The sequence below is a fragment of the Antechinus flavipes genome, chromosome 2, assembly GCF_016432865.1.
Source record: "Antechinus flavipes isolate AdamAnt ecotype Samford, QLD, Australia chromosome 2, AdamAnt_v2, whole genome shotgun sequence".
NCBI lineage: Eukaryota > Metazoa > Chordata > Mammalia > Dasyuromorphia > Dasyuridae > Antechinus > Antechinus flavipes.
The window spans coordinates 34,792,622-34,814,789 of NC_067399.1; the positions used below are offsets into that span (position 1 = coordinate 34,792,622).

Sequence of the window (22,168 nt, forward strand, 5' to 3'; positions counted from 1 at the left end):
TTCCAGAATTGATCAAATAGCTGAGGAAGTAGCTTCTGGCTGTGGGTATTAGTAACTCACCAAACCTTTCACCATTCTAGAACCCAAATTCGAACTTCCACAAAGTGACCCCCATTGGATTTTGCTCCCAACTGGAAATCTCTCTGTTGCAGAAAGACCCCAGTCTAGGAGTTCAATAAACTTATCCATGCTGTTAGTGATTCCAAATCTTTTTTTTTAATCGTTTAAATAATGAAGTTTATGTTGAACATTCTTTTTAACAATGAATTCCAAAATTCTCTTTCCAGCCCCCTTAGACTTATTGATAAAGCAAGAATACATCAATTATTTGAAATCATACCCACAAAATTCAGTAATAATTATGTAGCAAAAAAATAAATAATTATGTAGCAAAAATATTAAGAAAAACAAAGAAGAAAATGTAATTATATTATTTATAATGAGTTCATCAGTTTGCTTTTTGAAGGTGGAGAGGATGTTTCATCCAGGTTACCCTGAGGAATATGAGAGAAACAGCAAGAATACAGCTTAGATTATGATATATTCCTCAAGCACAGTCAACAAGTATTTATGACACATCAGGCTCATCTGCACACCATCTGCCCAGAACTCTCCCAGTATCATGATCCAATTAGCAAACTCTAACATCTACTATATCTTCTCCATAGGAGAAGTCCCATGGAAGGATAACATTAATTTTTCTCCCCTTAGAAGGTTCTACAAAAGGGAAGGATATTGCCTCTCATGGGTGCTAACTATGGACGTTTAGATCTTCATATAAGCATGTAGGCACTTAGAATCATAGCCTAGACAGCTATGGACATCAGGGTAATGTTCCTAGTCAAAATGGCTTCCCACATAACTTACATAGCTCATAAGTTTCTCTCTAGGATAAATGCTTTGATGCTGATTGGTTCCTCAGTTGGATCTTCAATCTGAAGGACTTCCACATTCATTACATTCATAAGGTCTCTCTCCAGTATCAATGTTTCTTGATAACATTATGTTCTGAAGGAGGAAAGCCTGCCCATATACAATACATTCAGAGAACTTCTCTTCTGTATGAAATCCCTTGATTGTCCAATGTCCAATATTAAGTTCTGAGTTGTAACAGAAGGCCACACTCTTTATATTCATTAAGAATCTTTCCAGGATGGATTTTCAATGCACAGTAAATTGTGTGTTACTCCCAAAAATCTTCTCATATTCACTACATTCATAAGGTTTTTATCCAGTATAAATGTTCTGATGTACAATAATTTTTGCCTTACTTCTAAAGGCATTTCCATATTCATAACAATCCTTACTAGATTAATTCTCTGATGTTCAATAAAATCTAAGTTGTGATAGTCTTCCCACTCTTTACATTCATGAGGAATCTCTCTAGTATGAATTCTCTGATGCACAGTAAACTATGACTCCCTATGGAAGCCTTACCACATACACTACATTCATAAGGTCTCTCTCCAGCATGAATTCTCTGGCGCACAGTAAGCTGTGTCTTACTGATGAAGTCCTTTCCACATTCACTATATTCACAAGGTTTCTGTATGAATTCTCTGATGTACAGTAAGCTGTCTCTTAGTCCTGAAAGCCATCCTGCATTCACTACATTTATAAGGTGTTTCTCCAGTATGAATTCTCTGATGCACAGTAAGATTTGACTTCCTATTAAAGGCTTTCCCACATGTATTACATTCATAAGGTTTCTCTCCAGTATGAATTCTTTGATGTGTAATAAGTTCTGAATTGTAAAAGAAAGCTTTCCCACACTCCTTACATTCAAAATGTTTCTCTCCAGAATGAATGCTCTGATGCACAGTAATATGTGTCTTACTCCTGAAGGCCATTCCACATTCGCTACATTTGTAAGGTTTTTGTCCTGTATGAATTCTCTGATGTACAGTAAGCTCTCTCTTAACCCTGAAAGCCATCCTGCATTCACTACATTCAAAAGGTGTCTCTGCAGTATGAATTCTCTGATGCACAGTAAGTTGTATCTTACTCCTGAAGGCCTTCCTACATTTACTACATTCATAAGGTTTCTCTCCAGTATGAATTCTCCGATGCACAGTAATATCTGTCTTACTCTTGAAAGCCTTTCCACATTCACTACATTCATAAGGTTTCTCTCCAGTATGAATTCTCCGATGTAGAATAAATACTGAACTGTAGAAGAAAGTCTTTCCACAGTCTTTACATTCATAGAGATTCTCTCCAGTATGAATTGTCTGATGCACAGTAAGCTGTGTCTTAAGCCTGAATACCATCCCACATTCACTACATTTATAAGGTTTCTCTCCAGTATGAATTCTCTGGTGCACAGTAAGACGTGCCTTCATCCTGAAGGCTTTCCCACATACATTACATTCATAAGGTTTCTCTCCAGTATGAATTCTCTGGTGTAGACTAAGTTCTGAATTGTAGATGAAAGTCTTCCCACATTCCTTACATTCATAAAGAATCTTTCCAGTATGAATTCTCTGATGTACAGTAAGTTGTGTCTTACTCCTGAAGGCCTTCCCACATTCACTACATTCATAAGATTTTTTTTCAGCAAATTCTTTGCTCCCTGAAACAAAGAATAAAAAGCTAATTAACCCTGCCTTTTTTTCAATTTCTGTAGGCTCTTACTTGCTCAAAAAATTTTAGTGTTTTCTCTTGCCTACCCACTTGAAATGAATAGGCCCTTTACTCTTTGACTAAGGATCACAGTTTATTATACATGAAAATATGATGCAAAATTTACATATAAATAAGTTGACTTAGAATGAATTTACCTAGAAAGATATGATGAATGTACTCTATTGTAAATGGTTGACATTTAAATGACTTTGAGATTTTGCAAAAGAAGCCTTAGGGCAGCTAGATGGCATAGCTGGGCCTAGAGGTAGGAAAATTAATCTTTCTGAGATCATATTGGGACTGAGATAATAGCTATGTGACTCTAATAAGATCATTTTACCATGTTTGCCTCAGTTTCCTCATCTGTAAAGTGACTTGGAGGAAAAGGCAAACCATTCCATTATCTTTGCCCTCAAACCCCTAAATTAGATCATAAAGAGTTGGAAATGAATAAAAAATGACTCAACAACAAAAGAAAATATCTTTAACATTTAAGGTAGAAATAGGAAAGGAAAACACTGAACCGAAAGAAAAAAAAGAATTGATGAATTCATGAGAAGAGATAGAAACATGGAACAAATAGTAGAAAGAAGAAATATGAAGAGAAGGGATCATGGGGAACAATTGTTGCCATATATGGCCATTAAAAATCCAATATAACTACTTTGTGATGAATTGGTTAAATGTGTAAAAGATGCAATTCTAAAAATGTAAATGATTAAAATACAGGTATTTTAAACAGTACAAAATATTAATAACTACCTTGAACAACAATGAAACTCTGGTAATCAAAGAAGTAAAACTCAGAATAATTGGAAAGTATCACTAAATAGCCAACAGATTAGAAAAGAAATTTTAAAATAACAAATTTTTGAAGTTGTGCTGAAATAGGTACTTATTAAGCTGTTGAGGCTATTTTTCTGAAAAGTAACAAAGCACCTTAAATTTTATATAAAACTTTATAATCTTTGACCCATGGTCCCATTACTAGGTCTATATCTTCACTGGTTGTTGTCCTTTATTTTCAAAAGGGGCTAAAATGACACTACTATGTTAGAGACAAGTTAGTGTGTCCTCTGTAACTGAATAGACCAATACAAGCTCAGAATACTCTGAGGTTGAACACAAATAGTCTCTATGAATGAACATTTGGGGTGGCTTCTTTAATTTTGCACATCTTGCATTTCTTCTGAGATAATTCAATTTTGCTTTGTTCACAGAGCACAGCACCTTCTCTGCTGAGGGCACACCATACTAGGCAGTTCTGAAGCTCTCAAGTGAGACCTCTAGAGTGTCCTTGTATTGCCCACCTTGTGAGCACTTGAGCCCTGTGTGAGTTCTCCATAAAACAGCCTTTCTACAAAGTGTACATTTGGGATTTTAACATTGTAACCAGCCACATGGAGTTGTGCTCTCTGCAGTAGTTTGAAAGCTTGGCAGTTTAGTAAAAGAAAGGACCTCAGTGTCTGATAACTTACTCTGTCAGGTGATCTTCAGAATCTTCCTAAGACATTTCAAATGGAAGTGATTCAGTTCTCTGGCATGGCATTGATATATTATCCAGATCTCACAGGCATACAACAATGAGCACAATAGCTCTTCAGTTTGATAGTCAATCTAATACCCCTCCAATCCACTTTCATTTGGAGCCTCCCAAACACTGAGCTAGCTCTGGCAATGTGTGTGTCAATATCATTGTCAATGTAGACATCCCTGGAAAGTATACGCCAAGGAAAGTGAACTTATTAACAGCATTCAAAACTTCTCCATTTGCTTTAACTGATAGTTCCACATATCAATGGGGAATACTTGTGTTTTTTTGGTATCAATTGTTAGGCTAAAATTAGGATAAGCAGCAAAGAATTGATCCGTACTTTACTGCATCTCAGCTTCAGAGGATGCACTGAGTGCACAATCATCTGAAAACAAAAAGTCATGGATCAACACTCCTTCACTTTAGTTTTTTCTTACATCCTTTTCAAATTGAAGAATTTACCATCACTATAATTAGCTGAATTTGACGCCATATTTGTTCTCATTGAAGGCATTTGACATGGCTAAAAACATCATGCTAAAAAAAAAAAGGGAGAAAGCACACAGCCTTGTTTCACTCCAATGGTAATTGAGAAAGCTCAAGAGCATTTCCCATTGTCCAGAAACTAGACAAACATTGCCAAACAACTGACCTATTGTCCTGATGAACATCTCTGGACAACCACAGTTTGACATAATTTTCCATAAGCCCTTAAGACTAACATAAATATGAAAGGCCTTGGCCAGATCTAAAATGTTGTATACAGATCTCTGTTCAGCTCCTGGTATTTCTCCTAGAGTTTTCAAGTAGCAAACACTATATTGACTATTCCTCAGTCCCTTCTCTAAGCCACATTGGCTCTCAGGTAAATGACCTTCTTCTAGTTGGTAGGATAAGTCTATTAAGGATGACTCGGGCAAGAATCTTGCCAGCAACAACTGAGAATGAGACGCTCCTGTGACTTTACAGGGGAATCTATTTTCTTTATCTTTATAATGGACAATGAAGACATCTTTGAAATCCTAGGATAATGTCTCTGGCTATACCATATAGAAAATTTCAGTGGGCTTTTTTATGAGCAAGGGACTCCCCACCTTGTAAATCTCAACTAGAATAGAATCAGTACCAGGTGCTTTGCCACAGGCATTCAAAACCTCTTCTTCAGTTGGAACTTCAGTTAGGGAGTGATTGATTTAAACTTTAGGTAAACAGTCAGCAGCTTCTGAATTTCTCCATCTTTTCCATCAAACCAGTCTTAATGTTTCTGAATATTCTGACCCAGATGAGCAAATGTAGTGCTGTCCACCAGCTCCACTATTGCCAACTGTGTATCGGCTCAATTTATCCTCCAAGTTAGAAACAAACTATTTCCTCTCAGAGAAGCATTCTAATTTATTGATATTAATTCTTCTATTAGTCTTTTTGCTTTGGGATCACCACCTTTGTTGAATGCAAATATTCAGCTTGAAGAGAATAATTTTATGATCAATCCAGCACTCAACATCACACTTTATCACTCTCACATTTTGTCTCTTCTCAGTCACATAGTCAATTAAATATCGATGTTTGCAATGAGGGTGCTTCCATGAATTTGTTTTGGGTTTAGCTAAACAGAATACAGAGTTGGTGATGAGAAGGTCATGGAATGCATGAATCTTCAGTAGTGATTTATCATTGTTTTTGCTGTTTCCAACTCCATTCCTCTCAAGGAATCTTTGCCATGTCTGGTAGTCTGAATCTATTTTAGCATTAAAGTCACTCGAAATTATAAGCTTGTCCTCTTTTGGCACATTAATAAGGGTCTCCAGGTCTTCATAAAATTTTTCTTCAACCTCATCAGGGTTCATTATGGTAAGAGCATAGGCATCGATGATGGTGGTATGGCATTTTTCTGCAAGCAGCAACTATCTTTTCGTGAGCCTTTGTTCACTCCTTTTGAAAGGTAAATGAGATGGTTTCCTAGATGAGTTTTGATTGCAAAACCTACACAAGCTTCATGGTACTCCCCCCTTCACTGCAGCTACTCCAGAAAAATGTGTATTTTTATGATTTCATTTCTGATTTCATTAAGCTGGCCTTCATTTGCCAATGTTGTTTCACTCAAGAATGTTACTTGGATGTGATAACTATTGAGTTTTCTCACAAGAACTGTTCATTTTTTTAGGTCTACTAGATCCTTGTCATCAAAATGTTACTAAAAGCAAAAACATTTTTCAAAAATATTCACCACAGCTCTTTATGAAAAGGCAAAATACTGAAAATTTATAGGTCCACTAATAAGGTTATCACTAAAAAAAAAGTCCTATGATAGCAACATATTGTACCTTGATAAAGATGATTTCAAAGCATAAAGAAAAGCAGGATGACATATTTAGACAAAAAAAATACAGAAGGAGAATTAGGTTAGGATTGAATATTTTACAAAGTATAGCAGTAAAGAAACATAAGCATCAAGCACCAGAGAAATATAAATACAGAAGAGGACACAAAACCAAAAAGGGCATGTTGCTAATATTTTTAATGATATACTAATTTTGTGAGGGAGAATAAATTCATGCAACTGAGGCAAGGCAATGCTTGCTTAAGATAAAATAATCTTCAATGAATCAATCCTTTTCTTTGAAAGTAGAGGTACATGTGATTAAAGAGATGCATTAAAAAGTAACATCTTGATTTTTAAAATGACATTTTAATGTCTCAGCTCTTCTCAACAAGCCTTCGAAGCTTTGATAAGACTATCTTGTTCAATATTTTAAAAGAGTTTGACCTAAAATGACCAACAGAGCAATATTCTATAATAAGTCATTTCCTTGGTTTTTATATAGTTACCTGGATAGTTGCTTTTTGGAATATCTGCCTCTGACATCCAAGATGCTTCTTTTCTTTCCAATTGATGGATCATATCTGGTTTGGAAACTGCAAATTCTGTTTGTTGAAAATGAAAAAGTACTTTACACCATACACCAAGATAAGATCAAAATGGGTCCATAATTTAGGCATAAAGAACGAGATTATAAATAAATTAGAGGAACATAGGATAGTTTATCTCTCAGACTTGTGGAGGAGGAAGAAATTTGTGACCAAAGATGAACTAGAAACCATTACTGATCACAAAATAGAAAATTTTGATTACATCAAATTAAAAAGCCTTTGTACAAACAAAACTAATGCAAATAAGATTAGAAGGGAAGCAACAAACTGAGAAAACATTTTCACAGTTAAAGGTTTTGATAAAGGCCTCATTTCCAAAATATATAGAGAATTGACTTTAATTTATAAGAAATCAAGCCATTCTCCAATTGATAAATGGTCAAAGGTTATGACCAGACAATTTTCATATGATGAAATTGAAACTATTTCCATTCATATGAAAGAGTGTTCCAAATCACTATTGAGCAGAGAAATGCAAATTAAGACAACTCTGAGATACCACTACACGCCTGTCAGATTGGCTAAGATGACAGGAAAAAATAATGACGAATGTTGGAGGGGATACGGGAAAACTGGGACACTGATGCATTGTTGATGGAATTGTGAACAAACCCAACCATTCTGGAGAGCAATCTGGAATTATGCCCAAAAAGTTATCAAACTGTGCATACCCTTTGATCCAGCAGTATTACTTCTGGGCTTATATCTCAAAGAAATACTAAAGAAGGGAAAGGGACCTGTATGTGCCAAAATGTTTCTGGCAGCCCTGTTTGTAGTGGCCAGAAACTGGAAATTGAATGGATGCCCATTAATTGGAGAAAGTTTGGGTATATTGTGGTATATGAATGTTATGGAATATTATTGTTCTGTAAGAAATGACCAGCAGGATGAATACAGAGAGGCTTGGAGAAACTTACATGAACTGATGCTAAGTGAAATGAGCAGAACCAGGAGATCACTATATACCTCAACAACGATACTGTATGAGGATGTATTCTGATGGAAGTGGATTTCTTCGACAAAGAGACCTAACTCAGTTTCAATTGATCAAGGATGAACAGAAGCAGCTACACCCAAAGAAAGAACATTGGGAAACCATTTGCATTTTTGTTTTTCTTCCCGGGTTATTTCTACCTTCTGTATCTAGGATATACTGTGGCATATTTAACATGTATAGGACTGCTTGCCATCTGGGGGAAGGAGTGGAAGGAGGAAGGAGAAAAATAGGAACAGAAGTGAGTGCAAGGGATAATGTTGTAAAAAATTACCTGGCATGGGTTCTGTCAATAAAAAGTTATTTAAAAACCAAACAAACAAATAACTAAATAAATAAAAAGAAAATGAAAAAGTGCTAGAAACAGTCATTTCAGAATTCAAACACGGAACAGAGATGAACTATTTCTCTCAACTCAGTAGAAAAGTAGGGGAATAAGAGTGCAAATTCTATTTTAAGCCTCCAAAGTACTATGTTATTGACATAAACTGAGACCATTTGGGGGGGCCCAAAAACTTTATCCCCTTCGGGGAGCTCCCAGACCATGGGAAAAGTCTGCAAACTCCCAGTTAAGTGGTTTCATTCAATCAGAGCTCTTGGTCAATCACCCTCCACTAGATTGCCATAAATAACTCTCAGTGGTTCAACTCTCAGTTAAGTGATTTTATTCAATTGGAGATTTCTCTCTGATGGTCCTCTACTGAGTATCTCAGACAGCTCCCAGCCCCAGGCCAAGATTTATCCTATATAATCAAGATTTTGTTAAGTCATCTCTGCCAAATTCCTAATCAAGAGTTTTGCCTACTAAGAAAGCTTCCTTCTTAGTTAACAATAAATAAATAATAATAAAACTCCCCTATTTGCCACACAGATTTCAGGTTTGTGAATTCTTTCTAATTCTTTCCCATAGGACCTGCACTTCTGACCAGAGGGGCTCTCTCCCCCCTATTCCTGCACCTCATCAGTTATGTTAACTGGTTTTGTCTGTACAGAGAGAGCTCAATAGGCTAAACAGAAGGAGAGGCAGGGTTTCTTTTGTTTTGTTTTGTTCTTCTATGTAAAAAGGAGAGAACTTACTTTAAAAAAATCCACAAACCTTAATAAAAGAATTGAAAATTAGTTGAAGATCTCTTGGGGGGAAAAAAGTAGATATGCTAGAAGACCCCAAGGATAGTACAAAGTACGGCTGAAGAATATTCTTTTATGTAGATTACAGAATACAACTTAAGAAAAATAGTGCATTTGACTCCCATTAGACAATGGGAACAATGTGTACATGATAAAAACTAAACTGAGATTAAACAGAAGCAAAAGAGATGGGAAGATACATTCTCAAAGATAACCACAAATCAAGCAATCAGTTTCCAAGCATACTAAGCAAAGATTTTATTTCCCAGAAATATAGCATAAATACATTGTCTCTTGGCTACACAAGGATGAGGAATATTTTCCTTTTATATGCCAAAGAATAACTTAAAATCTTGAAAGTCAACATTGTATATATCAAGACTGTAAAGGGGAAGTTTTTCTTACCCAAAAATACAAAGTTCTTATAGTTCTCCAGCATCACCTCCCTGTATAACTCTTTCTGAGATAGGTTCAAATGTACCCACTCATCCCAGGTGAAGTCCACAGTCACATCCTTCAAAGTCACTGACTTCTGAAACAACAAAACAATCATTTCAGAATTCCTTTCTCATTAGATTGTAAACTCCATGAGGCCTTTTAAACTCATCACTCTGAAATTGTGTTCCCTTTTTGATCTGAGAGATCAGGATCTCCCAGGCTCCAAGGAGTCTAGAGAGGGCCCAACCTCCCACTACGAGTCAAGGAACATTATTTAAGGGCAAGCTGAATCTCTATTCAAATTCAGGCTGGGGAAGCCTTCAAAGCAATTTCATTTGGAAGATCCTGGTCTGATCAGTTCAGACTTCAGCAGGTACTCCCCCGCTCCTCCACTACACACACCAAAAGTTACTCTTATAACAGGTTTCCTTGTACTCAATTCTTTGCAGAATGTCCAGAGGACCCTGCCCACTGAGAAGACATTCTCTTCTCAGTGCCAACCTCCATTTCCCTAATAGGACTTTGCCCTTATACAAGTCAGACTTTTAGCAAACTGGCTTCCTATCCAACAATAAACTTCCATTTTTGCCAATTAATATTTCGGGTTTGTGAATTCTTTCATGTTGAACCTCTGCAACAACCAGGAGGAATTAGTTTGCCACTAACCTCATCAGATATACACTTTGAACCCAGGTTTTCTCAATAATTTTTACTGTATAATGCTGCAATATCCTTTTTCTATAGCCAGAACTCAACTATGTTTAGTTTATGTAATATTCATGCTAGCTTTCTGGAGGTCCTCAGGACCAGCCTTGATCTTAGTGCAGGAGGCAGGAGAGCCACCACCAGGCTGGTCAAAGATAGAATGTCTATCTTCCAGTCCGTATTAGCTTTTATATACCTTATTGCATTTATATCATTACAGCACACTGATTATGTGTGCACTTAGAGAACCATTATATCACCATACTAAGTGCTAAGCATATATGTGAACTAGAGAACAAGCATCTCCTCAATTCTACTGAGTTAACAACTTGTTTCAAGTATATTTCTCCAGAATTCCAGCCCTCTACAAATTTATACACAAAAACATTCATAAGAGCACTCTTTGGAGGCAGCAAAGAACTAGAAACAAATTTAACTCATACCAATAAGGGATTAGGAAAAAATGAAATATAGATACAATAGATACAATAGATTTATTTTACAGTTTGAAATGACAAATATGATGAATTCTGAAAAGTATTGGAAACATGAATTAACTGAGGCAATGTGAAATAAGCAAAGCCAACAGAACAATCGCATACAGACCACAGAAACATGTATATTTTAAAAAGAAAAAGATGCCGAATTTTGAGTAACCAAAAAAAAAAAAAAACTTACTATTAATAATAGAAGAGAAAATAGAGATTCCTAGAAAGGAGAATGTTTTATGCATTATCTGTTTAAGTCACTATAATTGATATATTTGTATAACTGCTTTTCTTTGCTATAAAGGGAAGGTGGGGAAAAGAAATCCTTGAAATAAATTGCAAAAACCATGAGAGAAAAAAATAAAATAAAACAGCATTTTCTAGTTATTCACTAACCAACTCATTTAAAAACGTATTCTAAGAATGTGCCAGAATTTGAAATCACAGCCAAGTTTTGCAGAATCTAAAACCTCTTTTTCGAACTTGACATAAATCCTCTTTTCTAGTTTTGTGGCACCAAGCCCATTCTTCAAGATCATTCAGGGATGCTTGAGAATAGCTAAGCAATCAAATTGTACACTTCTTTCTGAACATCTGGCTCTTATTTTGTTTACTTTAGGTGTTCACTTCTTGTTGACAACTTGGAGGCTCTCAATCCACTTCAAAGAAACTGTCTTCTCTCAGGCATCCCTCTTTATCATCATCCTATCCTTTCCTAAACATGGTCCTCACAATTCTTTGATCTCTTGCTTGTCTCCAAACTATTTTTTTTCTTTATTTTTTTTTAATTTTTTATTTAATAATTACATTATATTGACACTCGTTTCTGTTCCGATTTTTTTCCCCCTCCCTCCCTCCACCCCCTCCCCTAGATGGCAAGCAGTCCTTTATATGTTGGATATGTTGCAGTATATCCTAGATACAATATATGTTTGCAGAACCGAACAGTTCTCTTGTTGCGTAGGGAGAATTGGATTCAGAAGGTATAAATAATCCGGGAAGAAAAACAAAAATGCAGATAGTTTACATTCGTTTCCCAGTGTTCTTTCTTTGGGTGTAGCTGCTTTTGTCCGTCATTTATCAATTGAAACTCAGGTCTCTTTGTCAAAGAAATCCACTTCCATCAAAATATGTCCTCATACAATATCGTTGTCGAAGTGTATAATGATCTCCTGGTTCTGCTCATTTCACTTAGCATCAGTTCATGTAAGTGTCGCCAGTCCTCTCTGTATTCATCCTGCTGGTCATTTCTTACAGAACAATAATATTCCATAACATTCATATACCACAATTTACCCAGCCATTCTCCAATTGATGGGCATCCATTCATTTTCCAGTTTCTAGCCACTACAAACAGGGCTGCTACAAACATTTTGGCACATACAGGTCCCTTTCCCTTCTTTAGTATTTCTTTGGGATATAAGCCCAATAGAAACACTGCTGGATCAAAGGGTATGCACAATTTGATAATTTTTGGGGCATAATTCCAGATTGCTCTCCAGAATGGTTGGATTCGTTCACAACTCCACCAACAATGCATTAGTGTCCCAGTTTTCCCGCATCCCCTCCAACATTCATCATTATTTTTTCCTGTCATCTTAGCCAATCTGACAGGTGTGTAGTGGTATCTCAGAGTTGTCTTAATTTGCATTTCTCTGATCAATAATGATTTGGAACACTCTTTCATATGAGTGGTAATAGTTTCAATCTCATCCTCTGAAAATTGTCTGTTCATATCCTTTGACCATTTATCAATTGGAGAATGGCTTGATTTCTTATAAATTTGAGTCAGTTCTCTATATATTTTGGAAATGAGGCCTTTATCAGAACCTTTAACTGTGAAAATGTTTTCCCAGTTTGTTGCTTCCCTTCTAATCTTGTTTGCATTAGTTTTATTTGTACAAAAGCTTTTTAATTTGATGTAATCGAAATTTTCTATTCTGTGATCAGTAATGGTCTCTAGTTCATCTTTGGTCACAAATTTCTTTCTCCTCCACAAGTCTGAGAGATAAACTATTCTATGTTCCTCTAATTTATTTATAGTCTCGTTCTTTATGCCTAGGTCATAGACCCATTTTGATCTTATCTTGGTATATGGTGTTAAGTGTGGGTCCATGCCTAATTTCTGCCATACTAATTTCCAATTATCCCAGCAGTTTTTATCAAATAATGAATTCTTTTCCCAGAAGTTAGGGGCTTTGGGTTTGTCAAACACTAGATTGCTATAATTGACTATTCTGTCTTGTGAGCCTAGCCTTTTCCACTGATCCACTAATCTATTTCTTAGCCAATACCAAATGGTTTTGGTGACTGCTGCTTTATGATATAATTTTAGATCAGGTACAGCTAGGCCACCTTCATTTGATTTTTTTTTTCATTAATTCCCTTGAGATTCTCGACTTTTTATTGTTCCATATGAATTTTGTTGTTATTTTTTCTAGATCAATAAAATATTTTCTTGGAAGTCTGATTGGTATAGCACTAAATAAATAGATTAGTTTAGGGAGTATTGTCATCTTTATTATGTTCGCTCGGCCGATCCAAGAGCACTTAATATTTTTCCAATTATTTAAGTCTGACTTTATTTGTGGTCTCCAAACTATTTTTAAAAATTTTTTGTAACATTTATTATCAGAATTGGATCATTTAAGGATTTGTTGTTTCTCCACTGTTTTTGTACACTATTCTATTTCTTTTTTATTCATCTTCAGTTGATACTTAAAGTCTTTTGAATTATCACAATTAGCTATGATTCGAGTCAATTTGCTATTAACAATTAAATTAATAGCTGAGTCTCAACTACAAGTCTTCTGACACACAGCTAAACTTTAGCACTTCCCCCCAAATCATATTTGAATCAAGGACTTAAGTCTTAAACTCCTAGTATATCTTAGATAAAAAGGTATGACCTCTCAGAGTAATAGGAGGGAGGACAAGACCATTTAGACCAAAATGGATTCTTCTTATTCTTCCTCCTGAGTTCTAGGAAAGAGGACCACTCTTAATAAAAATCTGTTTTCTAACATTCCTACTTTCCCTACCCCATTGGGGAAAAAAAGATGATCAAAATCCTACATACAAGCAAATACAAACACACACATATTTATAATAAACAGACACACAAACACGAACATACACATGCAGGCAAAACAAATTTCCATGGTGGCCATGTTCAAAATATGTATGTTTCAATCTATTGATTACATCATTGTGAAAAGTAGCATGTTTCATGGAGGCTTCTGTTGAAAAATGGTTAGTCAGTATGATCAGAGTTTCTAAATCTCTAAAAATATGTGTCTTTTTTCAATCTTTAATACTTTTTCCATTATTAAGTGTAAAAACAACATTGAATATTCTTTTTTTTTGAGATTTTTATTTTTAAATTCCCTTCCTACCCTGCCTCTTGACTAGTTCTTTCACTAAATGTAAACAGCATGTTTTCAGATAAGTCTTTTGGAATTGTATTGGATAATTATATTGCTGAGAATAGTTAAGTTACTCACATTATCATTATATAATATCGGGACTATTGTGTATGATGTTCTCCTTGGTTTTGCTCATTTCACTTTACATCAGTTCATGTAAATCTTTCCCAGCACAACAGTGTTCCATTACAATCCTACATCACTTGTTCAGCTATTCCACAATTGACAGGCATCCCTTCAATTTCCAATTTTTTGTCACCACAAAAAGAGCTGCACTAAGTATTTGTGAAACATAGGCCCTTTTTATTTTTGTTTTTATCTTCTGGGGATATAGACCCAGTAATGATATTGTTGGAACAAAGGGGATGCAGAGTTTTATATCCCTTGGGGCATAGTTTTAAATAAAAATTCACAATGTAATAAGGAAATAATACACTGAAAAGAATTTAAAAGATATGATAAACTCATATCAATAATAAATATTTGTGTTTAAAATGTCTTAAAAATAATTCATAAAGGAAAAATCAAGCATGTCATAATTGAGCATATTAGTAACAATGATGGCATATTTAAGGAAACCTTAGATAATCAACTAAAAAAACTAGTTGAAATGATGAAGAACTTTACCAAAGTTGCAGGATATAAAATAATCCTCCAGAAACCATCAGCATTTCTATATATTGCTAACAAAATCCAGCAGAAAAAGAAATTCCATTTAAAAGAATCACAGGATCACTCTTTGCAAATGATATGATGGTATACTTAGAGAATCAACTGAAAAACAACTTAAAACAATGAACAACCTTAGAAAAATTACAGGATATAAAATAAACCCATATACATCATCAGCATTTCTATGTATTACCAACAAAGCCTAGCAGCAAGAGAAAGAAAGAAAAACACCATTGAAAATAACTATAGACAATACAAAATATTTGGGAGCCTATCTGCCAAAAAAAGTCCATATGAACACAATTATAAGACACGTTGGACACAAATAAAGTCCAATCTAAAGGAATGGAACATAATAAAAATGAAATTCTATTCAAATTAATCTTTTTATTCAGTGTAATACCAATTAAACTGCCAAAAAATTATTTTATAGAGCTAGAAAAATAATTAAAGAAATTCATTTGGAAGAAAAAAGGTTAGTCAAGAATATAAAAGGAATTAATGGGGGGAAAATGCAAAGGAAAGAGGCCTAGCCATACCAAACTTTAAGCTGTACTGTAAAATAGCAACAATCAAAACTCCTTGGTACTGGCTAAGAAATAGTGATGAATCAATGGAAAAAAAAAAACCAAAAAACTGAGTACACAAGACATAGAAGTTGACCACAGTAATATATTGTTTGAGAAACCCAATGAACCTGCTTTATGCACAAGAACTCACTATTTGACAAAAAATTGCTGGGAAAACTAGAAAACAATATGGCAGAAGCTAGGCATATACCAACATCTCACACTGTATATCAAAATAAGGTCAAAATGGGTACATAATTTAGACATAAAGGGTGATATCATAAGCAAATTAGAAGAGCAAGGAATAGTGATAAGTAAATTAGAAGAACAAAGGATAGTTTACCTCTCAAATCTGTGGAGAATTATGGCCAAAGAAAAACTAAAGTACAGCATAAAATGCAAAATGGATAATTTTGATTATATTAAATTAAAATTTTTTTGTACAAAGCCAATGCAGACAAGATTAGAAGGGAAGCAAAAAATGGCAGAAAAATTTTTATATCCAAGAGTTTGATAAAGGCCTCATTTCTAAAATATATAGAGAATTGACTCAAATTAGAACACAAGCCATTCTCCAATTGATAAATGGTCAAAGGATATCAACAGACAATTTTCAGATGAAGAAATTAAAACCATTTTTAGTCATATGAAAAAATTCTCTAAATCACTATTGATCAGAGAAATTTAAATTAAGACAATTCTGAAGTACCACTACTCTCAGATTGGCTAAGAACACCAGGAAAAAAATGATAAATGTTGGAAAGAATGTGGGAAAACTGGGACACTAATACATTTTTGGTGGAGCTGTGAAATGATCTAACCATTCCAGAGAACAATTTTCTTTTAAAGCTTTTTTATTTTCAAAACATATGCACGGATAATTTTTCAACATTGACCCTTGCACAGCCTTGTGTTTCAGATTTTTCCCTCCTTCCTTCCAATCCCTCCCCTAGACGGCAAGCAATCCAATATATGTTATACATGTTAAATCCAATATGGCAAACATTTTTATACAATTCTCTTGCACACACACACAAAAAAAAAATCAGGTCAAAAAGGAAATGAGTAAGAAACAAAATGCAAGTGGACAACAAAAAGAGTGAAAATGCTATGTTGTGATCCACACTCACTCCTCACAGTCCTCTCTCTGGATGCAGATGGTTCTCTTCATCACAAAATCAGTGGAATTGGCATCAATCATCTCATTGTTGGAAACAGTCACGTTCATCAGAATTGATCATTCTAATTGATATTGCCATTTACAATGATCTCCTGGTTCTGCTCATTTCACTTAGCATTGTTCCTGTAGGTCTCTCTAAAATCATCTTGCTGATCATTTCTTATCGAACAATAATATTCCATAACATTGATATACTATAACTTATTCAGCTATTCTCCAACTGATAGATATCCACTCAGTTCCGGAGAACAATTTGGAACTGTGCCCAAAGGGATATCAACTGTGTATACCCTCTGATCCAGCAGTATCCCCACTGAGTCTGTATCCTAAAGAAATCATTAAAAAAGAGACAAGCTAAGTAATCAAACACATTATTTTATTTGTTTATTTGTTTGTTTGATTACAACAGCTAAATTCTGTCTCCTATCTTTGATATCCATTTATTATGGCAAACTTTTAGGCTCTCACTTCCAGTTCAAAGATAATGCCTTTTCAAAAAGAAAACTCAAGCCAAGGATTATTTTAATCATTTAGCTTTCTCACGGATCTCCTTATTGCCACCATCTATCCAGCTCTAAACATGGCTCTCCCTATTTTCTGCTCTCTTCCTTGTCCCCAAACTAGGTTTTAAAATTTTTTTATCACTAGAATTTCTTTTAGGGCTTTGCTGTGTCTCCACTAGTTTTTCTTTTTACACTGTTCTCTTTCTTTTTCTTTCAAACAGCCACATTTCTCTATCCCTCCTCTTCCTTCAAATTCTATCCCAACAACTGGAGAATAGCTGAATGAATTGTGGTACATGAATGCTATAGAATATTATTTTCTATAAGAAATGATCAGAAGGACAATTTCAGAAAGATCTGGAGAGACTTTCATGAACTGATTCTAAGTGAAGTGAGTAGAACCAAGAGAACATTATACATAGCAACAACAAGATTATGTGAAGATAAACTCTGATAGACATGGTTCTTTTCAACAATGAGGTGATTCAGGCCAATTTCAATAGACTTGTGATGGATAGAGCCAACTGCATCCAGAGAGAGGGCCATGGGGACTGAATGTGGATCACAACATAGTATTTTCATTTATTTTGTTGTTGTTAGCTTGGTTTTTGTTTTCTTTCTCATTTTTTTTCCTTTTTGATCTATTTTTTTTGTGCAGCATAATAAATGTGAAAATATGCATAGAAGAATTGTACATATTTAACATGTTACGTTATTAACTCTCTAGGAGAAGGGATGGGACAAAGAGAGAGAGAAAAATTTGGAACACAAGGTTCTGCAAAAGTGAATGATGAAAATTATCTTTACAAATATTTTGATAATAAAAAACTATTATTTAAAATAAAAAAACTAAAGAGCGAGAAATGGTTTATCCAACAGATCTATGAAAAAGGGAAAGGTTTTATATTCAAACAGGAGATAAAAACATTATGAAATGTAAAATGGATAATTCTGATTACATTAAATTTAAAAGAGTTTGCAAAAACAAGGCCAATGCAACCAAGATTAGAAGGGAAGCAGAAAGCTAGGGAAATAATTTTTCTAGCCAGTATTCTGATAAAGGCTTCATTTATAATGAAGAGAAATGAATCAATTTTTTAAAAAAATACAAGTCATTCCCCAATTGATAAATGGTTAAAGGACATGATCAGGAAATGAACGAGCAGATTTCAAAAGAAATTAAAGTTATCAATAGTCATATACAAAAATGTTCTAAATCACTATTGATTAGAGAAATGCAAATTCTCATACTTATCAGATTGACTAAGATGACAGAAAAATAAATTGAAAAATGTTGAAGGAAGTGTGGGAAAAGTGAGACATAAATGCATTGGTGGTGGTGGTGTGAACTGATCCAACCATTCTGGAGAGTAATTTGGTACTATGCCCAAAAGACCATTAAAATTGTGCATATTTTTTGGTACAACAAAATGCCTATCAGGTCTATAATCCCATAGAAATCATAAAAAAGGGAAAATGAACTACATATACAAAATATTTATAGCATATCTTTCTTTTTGTTATGGAAAAGAATTGGAAATTGAGGGGATGCTGGCATCAATTGGAGAATGGATGAACAAGTTGTGGTATATGGTATATGAACGTAATGGGATACTACTGTGCTATAAGAAAGAAGTAACAAGCAGATTTCAGAAAAATCTAGAGTTATATGAACTGATGTAGAACTTAGATGTAGATCTTCTCAGCAATGCAATGATCCAAAGACAATTCCAAAACACCTGTGATGAAAAATGCCATCTACATCCAGAGAAAGAATTATAGATACCAAATACAGATCAAAGTATATTATTTTCACTTTTTGAAATTTGTTTTTTTGGTTTTTGTTTTGATCAATAAAATAGATTAGGTACACAATACACAGAAGTGATGAGCATAATAATCTAGCATTTGGTAAACTCAAAGATCCAAGTTTTTCAAGTAAGAACTTCCCATTTCACAAAATTTCCTGGGAAAACTGAAAATCAGTTTGGCAAAACTAGTCATAGAAGAATAACTCAAATCAAAACCATGTTATTGCCAACATAAAGTACATGGTTTAGACATAAACATTGGCATCACAAGCAAAGTAGGCAAACATAGGAAAATGTATCTTTTAGATCTATGGAAAATAGAAAAAAATATGATCAAACAATATAGAGAGAATCACAGGAAGTAACATGCATAATTTTGATTACAGGATGCTGCCAAAACAATTAGGCAATCAGGAAAATGGAAAAAAAAGTTTCTATAGCAAAGTCAAGAGATAGAAAACTGAGCTAAATATATAAAAATAAGATCTATTTACCTATTAAAAAATAGGGAAGGAATATGAACAAGAATTTTTCAGAAGTGAAAGCCATTAATAGTCATATTAAAAATGCTCTAAATCCTTAGAGAAATGCATATTAAAACAATTCAGAGATTCTACTTTACACCTATCAGATTGGCTAACATGACAGAAAAGGAAAATGATAAATGTTAGAAGTGATACAGAAAAACAGGGACACTAATGCATTATTAAGTGAATTGTTTCAACCGTTCTTGCAATGTAATTTGGGATCATGCTCAAAAGGCTATAAAACTGTGTATGTCTTTTGACCTAGAACTCCCTCTATTGGGTATCTTATGCCAAAGAAATTAAAGAAAAAGGGAAAGTACCTAAATGCATACAAATATTTATAGCAACTTTATTTGCAATGGCAAAGAGTTAGAAATTTAGCATATGTGAGGGAGTCATTTTATGATTGCATGGAAGAACTCCTGAGACAATGAGCAATTGCAGGAACTCCCTTCTGTAATAGTGAGTGAAAACAGAGAGAATTCAGGGGAATTAGGAAATTGAATGCTTGTGTGAATTGAGTGAACCACACTGACTCCATCTTTTGACTAAAATTATTTGATTAAAACATGGAGCTAATTTAGTTTCTCTTCAATTTTTGGTGTAGTCCAATTGCTATCTTGTTAGAAAACTGTATTCAATTGTGGGAATTAGAAAACTTTACTGCATTGTTTGATCCCGAACTTTCATGGCCTTGAAACTAGACAACTTCATCCTGATCTTTTATTTATTGTCCCTTAATCAAGGACCTACATGATGCTGACCAAAACCCTCGTGAGATCTAAAGATTGATGTGTGGAGGTTTTCACATTTGTACTTCCCAAACAATTCTTATATCTAACTGAAAACTGGCTCCATACCCATCAATCAGTTATTATTTCCATGTTTCTTTAATTGTTTACAAACATTTAGGAGGAGTGGAATACCTCTTTGTCTGATTTCAGGGAAATGTACCTGTTCACTTTCCCCTACCCAACTTGGAAAGTCCTTAATCTTTCATCCAACTAGAAATCAAATTACTTAATGGTTTAATGTTTCCATTTAATTAATTGATTTATTTGATTATTTTTAAAGTTGAGAAATAGCTGAATAAGGCATGTGATATGACTGTGGGGAAAACTACTGAAAAATTACAAGGATGGGTTGTGAAAAACCTAGGAAAGCTTCTTCTATAAACTGAGGTAAAGTGAAGTGAGCAAAGTGCCTAGTAACAGTAAGACCACCCATGAAAAACTTGGCTATATTGATCAATATAATGATGCATAAAAATTCCAAAAAATTCCATGATGCAAAATAAAGGCAGAATTGATGAAATCGGAGGTAGATATAAGTTTTTTTAAACTTTCTTTTACTGTAATGCTTTTTTATTTATTTACTTATTTATAATGTGGCTAATAATGAAATAATTCAGGTGTCTTTACAAGCACAATGTGTTGTCTGGTTGCTTGCTTTGTTAATGGATGAGGAAGAGCTGGAGGGAGAGAAAAATTCTGGAATCCGAAATTTTAAAAAGGAATGTTAATTTTGGGAGAGGGGGTGTTAAGGGACAGGTCAATTCTTGGAGAGGCTCCACAGCTGTGGATGTGAAGGAGTTGCAGGGCAGCCTTTGCGGACACAGGTGTTGCCGACTGGGAAGGAGATAAATTGGAGGCAGAGGGAAGAGGAGAGGGGTCAGAGGGGTCAGAGAACAGCAACGGCCTCCGTATCATCCTCTCACACGAGGAGATCCATTCTGCAGGTCTGGGTTGGATCTCCAGCAGCCACTGGCAGGTGGCTCCCGGGTATTCCAACAGCTCTCGTGTTACAAGGGGGCATCGAACAAATAGAGCTCTAAGCTATTAGCTCCAAACACGTGTCTGACAGCGGTAATTCCTAGGGTCACAACACGGGAGAAAAACGCCCCTCCCTCCCCGATTTCTGGTTTTCAGGAGAGAAGTCCCGGGCACTCACCTGGCAGGGCCGGGCGCTCAGGAGGCCAGGAGCCATTCCCTCGGCCTCAGGGGAAGAAAGGAGGCCACGGGAAGCAGAGCTGGGGAGGAAAGGAGACCATGAGATGCTGGCTCAGGCTGCCCGTCCCCCCTGAGCAGAGGCTCGGAATGTCCCCTTCTCCCGAGAATTGGGCGCCAGCCGGGGCACGGGGACACTGGCTCCAGGCCGACATCTCTTTAGGGACCAGAGGAGAAACTGGCCTCCTGTCAGCAGAGGCTTTCCGGAGGAGGGGGCTTCCTAAGACTCAGCCAGCAGGACTGAAGCTGGAGGTCGGGACCCCAAGGGGTGTCGGGGGCTAGCCTCCCATAGGGCTCTCCCAAGCACTCCGGGTCCGGAGGCTACGTCCCCCGATGCTGGAAACCCCCAGAGGGCGCCCTTTGTCCCGGGATGCACGCTTTGTCCTCCCCAACCAGAGCCCGGTGCTCCGACCACGCCTCCGCCCACCCCAGCACGCAGCCTCCGGCCAGGCTTGACCTGGCTCGCAGTGGCGGCTCACCTCAGAACAGAACAGTAGAGAAGAAGAATTGCACATATCCAAGCCACAGGGTTGAGAGGACGAGGCGGATATGACGTCAAAGGGCACGCCCATTCTTCCTCCCTTGAACTAGAAAATACAAGGTTTTCTGGGAATCGTAGTCCAGGGGCTGCT

At 35.6% G+C, this 22,168-nt stretch overlaps 1 protein-coding gene and 1 gene segment (V, D, J or C); both read right to left on the reverse strand.

Moving 5' to 3' along the window:
- Window positions 1-22,168, reverse strand: part of LOC127547486 (immunoglobulin kappa light chain-like) — a 387,121-nt gene that overhangs the window by 188,216 nt on the left and 176,737 nt on the right.
- On the reverse strand, window positions 7-22,005 carry LOC127547483 (zinc finger protein 420-like). Its single transcript, XM_051974418.1, has 4 exons — window positions 21,481-22,005; window positions 9,618-9,744; window positions 6,989-7,084; window positions 7-2,572 (listed from the first exon to the last, which is right to left on the reverse strand). Exons 1-4 carry the CDS (start codon window positions 21,514-21,516, stop codon window positions 1,536-1,538), a joined length of 1,296 nt encoding a protein of 431 aa, XP_051830378.1. The 5' UTR covers window positions 21,517-22,005; the 3' UTR covers window positions 7-1,535.

What these genes read in the sequence shown, in the direction of transcription:
- LOC127547483 (XM_051974418.1), bottom strand. Translation starts at nt 21,516, where the DNA reads ATGGCTCCTGGCCTCCTGAGCGCCCGGCCCTGCCAG. An exon ending in TAAGAACTTTGTATTTTTGG is followed by an intron (nt 7,085 to 9,617) that starts GTAAGAAAAACT and finishes TTCAACAAACAG; the next exon opens with AATTTGCAGTTTCCAAACCA. An exon ending in TCCAAAAAGCAACTATCCAG is followed by an intron (nt 2,573 to 6,988) that starts GTAACTATATAA and finishes TCTTTGTTTCAG; the next exon opens with GGAGCAAAGAATTTGCTGAA.